Genomic DNA, 8,888 nt, shown 5'->3' on the forward strand with positions numbered 1-8,888 from the left:
AACCTAGCACCCAGCTCGGAGAGTTTATTAATTCACTGAACTCTGAGTGAGCACCCCCAACCTGTATCTTCAGAGGGGCGAAGGGAACAAACTTCTTTTCCGCGTTCTGAGTCACGGTCCTTCACACAGTGACCACCTACCTTCGTTGGGGTTTTATTTATCTATTTTTGTCCCTTCTCCAGTCGCATTGTTCCCTAAAACTCCCATGGGTGGGCACTCAGTTCCCTGTGGCGCTGACTCACCCCGCCTTCGGCCTTCAGGTTTCAAACAAATATAATTAGGAGACCTACAGCCAGGCGACACGAAGGTTGTAAACTACAGTCGCTGCAGTGAGGGGAAACAGAGTGAGTCACTGTGTGTCTGCCTGCAGACTTGCCCCTGGTTAGCTCCTAGCTTGTCGTTTGGAAATGACGCCTCCAGACACTCAGGGAGGTGGCGGCCCTGGGCTGGGGGTGGGGCACGGGCAATATGTGTTTCTCGAAGGAGAGGGTTCCCTGGGGCTTGTGGGCTCGAGTCTGTTTTCACTGTGACGATGGCGGATTCTGGGCTGATGTGTCTCCCCGTTAGCAGGGAAAGGTTCTAGAGTGATAGCCGGGCACTTACTGTTACAAAATTGAGCAGTTGGCAGGGGGGTGGGGGTCACTCCTCTGGTGCAGACAAAATGACTTTGTTGCCCTCAAGTTGGATTTGTTTTAGTATCGTCCAGTTTTGCTTCCCCAGTAAATTGCTTGACTTGATATTTTTGTGTTTTTGTGGGTTGTTTTTTTTTTTTTTTTGCTTTTTGCATCACACTGGGCAATGCACAGGGGTTACTCCTGGCTCTGCACTCGGGAATTACTCCTGGCGGGTGCTCAGGGAACCATATGGGATTCTGAGACTTGAGCCCGGGTCCACCGCGTGCAAGGAAAAACATCCTACCTGCTGTACTATCACTCCAGCCCTTGACTTGATTTTTTTTTTCTTTTTGGGTCACACCTGGCGATGCACAGGGGTTACTCCTGGCTCTGCACTCAGGAATCCCCCCTGGCGGTGCTCAGGGGACCCTATGGGATGCTGGGAATCAAACCCGGGTCGGCCGCGTGCAAGGCAAATGCCCTCCCCGCTGTGCTATCGCTCCAGCCCATTGACTTGATATTTTTGTCTGAGCTGCCTGAATGCAAACTGAACCAAAACAAACACCAAAAAACCATACTATTTTTTTTCAAACCATACTTTGTTTGTTTTCAATTTTTTAATTTCTGCATAGGGTTTTTGCTGCATATATGCAGGGCTTGGCGGTGGACATTAATTTACAGACTGATCAGCTTTTCATCATGAGAGGCATAAGAATGACGTGTGACTCAGTATGGCTCAGAAAACGGCTTTGTTCAGACATTCAGTTCAGTCCTATTCCCAACTGCCAAGGGCAGACGGAGCCATAGCCGTGACTGTATCACTGTAGCACAGTCCCCCCGTTGTTCATTGATTTGCTCAAGCGGGCACCAGTAACATCTCCATTGTGAGACTTGTTGTGACTGTTTTTGGCATATTGAATACACCATGGGGTGCTTGCCAGACTCTGCTGTGTGGGCCAGATACTCTCGGTAGCTTGCCGGGCTCTCCGAGAGGGATGGAGGAATCAAATCCAGGTTGGCTGCGTGCAAGGCAAACGCCCTACCTGCTGTTCTATCACTCCAATCATTGACACTTCCACAAAATTGGTTTCTCCATCAGTGGCCTGATTTCTGAGACATGCTAACTATGATGCTTTCAATTTTTCTTCTACTGTATCATTCTAAAATGGTAATGTTGCACTTTGTGAGACTGAAGCTGGAACAGCGGGTTGGGCACTTGCCTTGAACATGGTCAACTTGGGTTTGATTCCTGGAGCAATCAAGTACTGCTCAGGGTGGTATCCGACCGCCAAGTGCTACCAAGAGTGATCCCTGAGCACAGAGCCAGGAGTAAGCCCTAAGCATCATTGGGGCAAAAATAAAATAAAATAAAATGACTTTTTTAGGGGACAGTTGCTTCTAAATCAAAGTTTTAGATCATCCTTTCCAATCCTTGCATTTTACCAGAGAGGAGATTGATACATTCTAATCCTATGCTCCTATAAAAATAGTTATAGATACTGTATAATTGAAACCAGTATCAGAAGAGTAAGAGAGGTAACTAAGAGATGCCTTTAAGATTTTATCACTAGAGATATGCTTGATTTGGGAAGGGGAAGGAAGAACTCTCTTTTGCCCCGAGAGGGCTTAATCAATTTGTTTACCACTCAGATCTGTTTATTTGCTTAATGAATAGGATATATATTAATACCATGTATGTTTTTTTCTTTTCTAGCAACATCCATTTTTCACCCTACATGAATCAAAAGCAACAGACGTGGCATCTTTTGTAAAAGTGATTCTCGGAGATTAAAAAGAGTGGACTCAATCAGATGGCCCTCCTGTGGATTGGTGGGCAAATCCGGGTGAAGCAAGTTCACAAAAGCGCCAATAGAAACTCATCTTTGAGATAATTTAAACCTTGCCTCTCAGAAGGTTCTTTTTTTCTCTTTATTTTCTTGTTGTTTATTTTTTTTCCCCCTCGAAAGGGGGCCTTGGAATTTCTTGGAATCTATAGTATAGAATGAACTGCTAGCTGGATGGAAGGCTTAGAACTTAAAAGTTTGATTAAATATTTAATGATGTGTCATATGAGTCCCCAGGCTTCTCAAACTTCTCTTGTTCTTTACAAAATGAATGCATTGGCCCGTTTGTTTTATTTTTTTAAAGGTGCTACAGTAGTGATGAAATTGTAAGTAGATTTGTAGTTTGTCCATTTATTATTTGAATATTTATGTGTCAAGTGCTTCGTTGAAAAGATTCCATTATATGCAAGAAGGAAGACATAAAAAAACAAGGTTGATTTGGCAATATTTATAGGGCTTTTCTTTTTAACGTTAGCTTGTGTCTGGAGTCCAGGAGAAATTATTTAATATGCATCATTCAGCGTATTATAAACATAGTAACAAGGAACTCTTCTTGTGAACATGTTTCAGATGTTATGGTTATTGCCTTGTTCTTCCATTTCTTCTCAGTCCTGAGTGATGACATGTTCTAGGGGAAGTGACAAGGCATCCTGGTCATACTCTGTCTTTCAACTTTGGCAAACCTAGCATCACTGTCCTCAGAGTTCAAAGAGTCACACTGGGGTTCTCTTGACATTCGTAGCTTAGTGTAAATGAAATGTGATTTGTGATGTGATTTTTTTATATTGCCTACATATCCTTTTATTTGTGTGTGTGCTTGTGTGTTTGGGAGGTTCTGCTAAGTGGCTTTTGGGAACATCTGTACTTAGTAAGGAGGACATGGATTGGCCCTGAGGATAAATAACGCGTCAGTCACACAGAGAGTGGTGCCTTTTCCTTTTTGCTTGTGTGTCTCCTATAATGTTTAAGCCCTCAAGCATTGCCTTGTAGTGAACTTACTCTCCTGCTTTTTCTGTTCAATGAAGCCTTACTCTTCATGGAAGGACTTTTAAATAGGAGAAATGTAAAAGCAGTTAGTAGTTCTTTGGTAAGAATCAGAGAAAATGAGGAAGGCTGAATTGATTCCTAAGGAGAGATACCAGTTTCCTCAGCTTCTATTGAGGTTGCGGCTCCCTTGAGCAGCAGGCAGTAGCTTCCTCCTTTTGTAGGAGGCTAAATATGTGATGGATTTCTAATGGGTTGATTAGGCAATGAATGCCCTTTCTCTATGGCCAGTACACCTATGGCTTCTCCCATTGAAGTTTTGGGGTCTTGGACGATCTAATGCATTGCTTTACAGGGAAAGCACAAATATGAACCAGGAACCATTGCTTTACTTTTTGTTTGAACACTATAAAATAACTCTTGTTATTTACTGATAGAGGATTGTGCAGAGAGAGAGAGAGAGAGAAAGAGAGCGAGAGAGAGAGAGAGAGAGAGAGAGAGAGAGAGAGAGAGAGAGAGAGCGAGCTTTGTTTCCTTCTTTATCTCAGGTTCATAGAAACAGAGTGGGGGGTGCTCCCCTTTAGACCCCCCCTTTCCTTTCCTTTTAGATTTTGAAGTGCAATCAGACAATTTTCTGCTTGGATTTTTCCCCATGGTTTTGACCTCTAGCTCTTGCGAGTTGTCCAGAGCAAGTATGTTACTTCCATTACCTTTGCGTATTCTGTTTCAAGAGATACTGGTTTTATTGAACATCCGTTTCATCTACTTTGAAGCTACCTCTATCCTCACCTTTTTTTTTTCCAGCCAGAAAGGGGGTGTTATCCTAATGATCACAGTCATTGTCTTCCAGACTCACTTTCCTAAATATGGAGATCTCTTTTTGAGACCCAGAAGAAGGGAAAAATAATTCCTAACTGTGTTACTTTCTGTTTTTCCATTTTGGGGAAAGATGAAATTAGTAGAGGGGAAAGCCCCAGGGTCAATCTGTTACAATTTTTTAGTGAACTGTGTGAAGTCAAACATCACTTTAGTCTGATTCAAAGAACTCTTACCTGATTTTAAGCGTGACTTATTCTTTAAAGGATTCTCAACGTCCTGCATTTTCTCATGTGACTCCCCAATCTCTGTATGAAGACTTGAGCTTGTCATGCTCCCTAAAGACAGTGAGGCCAGGGTCCTCAACCCTGGTGCCCTCTCAAATTGTGGGAGCATGTGAATGCTCTCAAGGATGAGGTCCCAGAGACCTGGATTCCATGGATCTGGAGTGGGGCATGGGAGTTGTCATTTTTTTACAAGCACTCTTGGGATTTTCCATGCCTCAGTCCAAGTACTAGCCTAATACCTCAAGAGAAGGGTGACTTACAAGGACTTTCTCTTGGGCATTTTGCAAAGAGCAAGAGAAGCCCCCATTTCTTCCTCTCTTTTCATTTTGAGAAGAAACTTCCCCTGTTACATATGGCGTCTTCCTAGACTTCTGATGGAAAATTTGGGATACCTTTTCTCACAGAAACAATATCCTTTATGGTGACTAGTCGCTACCTTATATACTAAATAACATGGCTTAGCAATCCTTCTAGGTATAAATTTTAGAAGGTGGTGATTTATTTTTTGGAGGAGGACTCCGCTATAAGTTCTTAACAAGTCATATTAAGATAACATCGAGATGCATGACTTCCTAAGTTGATATAAGTCGGAGGTTGAGAGTCTCCTATGTATATATACATGTATGGATACGTATCTGTATCTATATTCTATATGCTGCATATATATGTATCTGTGTTTATATATGTGTATATATAGAGGAAGAGAGAATAGTGTCCTACTACTAGAATTGACCATCTCCATATCAACTCCATCTGTATTTATCAGTGCATTAGAAAGTCAACATAGCTCTGCAAAAAGCAACCAAGATATTTTCTCCCCAAATATGTTCGATTTACTGTCACATCATTGATAATAAAAATTGTCTTTATATTTATGAAATCATCCACTTCTGCTTTCAGAGGTGAGCCAAAAATGGCATAGGGTTTGATGTTTGGGTATCCATATCATGAGTATTGCCCTTCAGAGAAACTACCTTGAAAGAATATATATTTATATGAATAATGATGTGAAAATATTTTTGCCACATACCTTTGAAAGAAAAAAGGCTTCCGAGTTCAGTCCCTCTCCTTTATGTGAAGCGTACAGAATCATCTTCCTCAGTTTACCCACCGTGTTTATCACACTTTGCACCAAGTTGTGTTCAGTCATCTCTAAAAGTCAAGACTGTCCTCAGAGCTGAAGTTTCCCCTGCTGTGTAATCTTTTAAAATAGACCCCCCCTTTGTTCACTTGAAAGATAATTTCAAATATATATTTTTCGTGTGTGTGTGTGTGTGTGTGTGTTGAAGCAAAGTCAGTCCCCTAGGAATAAACCCTGAGTTTCTCTCGATGGCCACTTTGAAGGAGAATGAAATTCTTGAGTTGTTATAGATGAAGAAACATTTTTCAAACTGTTTCCAGTTTATACCTGGCCTTCAAGCGGCACCCATGACTGAGGCCCCTGGTGGGAGAAATAGTCTTATATTAAAGATGATACTGAACACGGGGCTGGAGCAATAGCACAGCGGGTAGGGCGTTTGCCTTGCACGCAGCCGACCTCTGTTTGATTCCCAGCATCCTATATGGTCCCCTGAGCACCGCCAGGGGTAATTCCTGAGTAAAGAGCCAGGAGTAACCCCCGTGAACCCCCAGGTATAACCCAAAAAGCAAAACAAAGAACAAAAACAAAAAAACTGAAAAAGCCAGAACCAACATGGAATGGAAAATGAGTACAAATAGGTAGCTCCAATTGCTTGTTTTTAAACAGAAAACTAAACTCTGGGACTGGAGAGATAGTACAGGAGTTAAGGCCTTGTATGTGGATGGCCCCTGCATTGCATTAGTTCCCCTGAGCACCACCAGAAGTGACCTAAACACAGGGGAGTCAGCTGTAAGCCTTGAACACCACTGGGTGTGACCTAACATAACTCCCACCTCTTATTCCCCAAAAACAACACAAATTATTTGGCTCCTGTGATTTTTGTGTATCTTCCAAATCTTAACAAAAACATGTATATCCCAGAGATTCCCAAACTTTTACTATTCATGGCAACCTAGTTTGTTTAGAAAATCATTTTCATGGTGCCTGCCCTAAAACTCTCCAAATACTTAATAATTCTACCTAATAAATATTTATATCAAAACATCTTAATAGCTATCGAGGTTTCTGTTTGCCTCTACATGAAATGAATAGTTTCCTGTGTTTCCCTTGTGGGTTTGTTTTGGCACCTCTGGATGTCAGTGTGATAGATTAGATTTATGCGATAAGGATGCACAAATAAGTCAACAACTAATCACCCCCAAAATGGAATGCTTGGCCACTCAGTCCTCTCTGTGTGTCTTAGCCCAGTGTCACTGTTTCATCAACATAGTTTTAGTTTTGCTTGCCTCTAGTTGATTCGCTTCTTAGTGGAGGCTCCTACCTTTCATTGCAGTTCATCATTCCCTGCAAATGGCAAGTGCCAAGTTTTTGAAGGTGAATTTCTATTGCCCCAGAATTAAAGGAAGTTAAGACTAAGATAAAAGGGGCTCCTGGCTTCTCAGTTATTTAGTACTTCTGGGATATAATCCCAAAAGAGGCATAGAGACTCTGGAGATCTTTAGTTGAATGTGGTCTTGTCAATCAATGGCTCAGTTCAACTCAGAGCAATTGGCTTGGCTTCGTCCAAAGATATCTTTACAAAATACCTTGGGATGAAAGTGGAGTGGGTGCCTACTGCAAAATCTTTCCAAGTGGCTTTTTATAGTTTAGAAGCTTCTAATTTTGAAGATGGGATTCCGAAATTGTTACACATCCAAATTCATAGTTATTGGCTCTTTTTGATGACTTGATAAAATTAAATAAACCTCTTTACTCAGTTGTGCTGGGAATTTTGTCTTTTTTTTAATGTCTGTGACATAAAAGGAGATTTTCTGACTTAAAGACTTCATATATATGTATTTTTAAATTAAATAATCAGTGGAAGGTGCAATTTTTAAAATGGATTCTCCAAAATTCACATATTCAGATGGAGAAATGCAGGACAAAAAGTATAGTTACCAAATGTGATAGAATAGGAAAAAAATGTAAATATCCATTTTTATCTAAGTGTTTGTGTGTACGTGCGTGCATGCGTGTGTGTGTGTGTGTGTGTGTGTGTGTGTGTGTGTGTGTGTGTGTGTGTAAGGGTTAGGGTTATTGTGTGCGTGGTATTTAGCACTGTTAAATGTGCAGGCAGTTAAGCTATTTTGACTTTTGTTTGTAATTGATGTAAAGGGGGAATCTGTTAAAAGCTAGGATCTTTTCCCTAGGAAAATGCATACAATTCACAGAACAAAAAAGTTTTGCAAGCATTTTTTTTTTTTTTTTGGGTTTTTGGGTTTTTGGGTCACACCTGGCGATGCACAGGGGTTACTCCTGGCTCTGCACTCAGGAACTACCCCTGGCTGTGCTCAGGGGACCATATGGGATGCTGGGATTTGAACCCGGGTCGGCCGCGTGCAAGGCAAACGCCCTACCCGCTGTGCTATCTCTCCAGCCCCTGCAAGCATTTTTGTTGTGTGGGATGAAAGGAGAGGACAGTTTATAGATCCCATAGGATTAATAACCTCAGCTTTGAAGAACATGGACTATGACATCCTAGGTCATTGACTGGCAAATATTTTCTCTAAAGAGCCGGACTGTGACTATTTGGGCCTTTGTGTCTCCTTCCCAACTACATGGCCTGCACTTGGAGTATGGATGTGTACATAAACAGTATGTTCTAATAAAACTTTATTTGCAAAAATCAGGCTATAGGCTGGATTCAGGCCCATCCTATTAGTTAGCACCTCTCCTAGGTCATCTGGTACAAAGCTTCAAAGGATTAACCCCATATCTTGAGTTCTTTCACGCTGTGGAAGAAATGTATTTAACACTGCTGCTGTGGAGGCAGATTAGGAAGACAGATATCGGAAAATTAATTTGGAAAGGGCAAGAACTGTTTAATCCCATGGAAAACTTTCTTCACTTCCTCAGGTAAGCATTCCTTACTCTGAAAGCCAACTAGATGAAATTGAATACCCAAGTTTTCCGGGTCTGTGCATGAACCAACAATTGACTTCATCTTGGAAACAAAGGACACACTTCTTAGACGTCTACTTCCATCTTGTCTCTTAGCTTTGCGGATCATGTCTCTCTGTGGTGGGCTCTGTGGGCAGAGTCTTGATCCAGACATGGATTATTTGATTTTCTTTTTCCTTATCCGTACAAGGTTTTCAGAACCAGAGAGTTGAGAAGAAATATTAGCTTAGAAGTAGAAGAAGGTGGATAGAATTCTTAAATTATTCCCATTATTTCCACTCATCGGACACTGAGAGAGTAAGAAAGAATAGCTTTGGGTGAA

At 41.5% G+C, this 8,888-nt stretch overlaps 1 protein-coding gene across 1 annotated transcript in view; it reads left to right on the forward strand.

The window, feature by feature from the left end:
- The window catches only part of MAP2K6 (mitogen-activated protein kinase kinase 6), a 158,855-nt gene extending 156,167 nt beyond the window's left edge, over nt 1-2,688 (forward strand). The window contains exon 12 of the mRNA XM_055133609.1: nt 2,329-2,688. Coding sequence (XP_054989584.1) covers nt 2,329-2,406 — 78 coding nt within the window. The 3' untranslated portion in view covers nt 2,407-2,688. The remainder of the gene's footprint in view (nt 1-2,328) is intronic.
- Nucleotides 2,689-8,888: the final 6,200 nt, after the last annotated feature.

Source organism: Sorex araneus, chromosome 3 (genome assembly GCF_027595985.1).
Source record: "Sorex araneus isolate mSorAra2 chromosome 3, mSorAra2.pri, whole genome shotgun sequence".
Classification (NCBI taxonomy): Eukaryota; Metazoa; Chordata; class Mammalia; order Eulipotyphla; family Soricidae; genus Sorex; species Sorex araneus.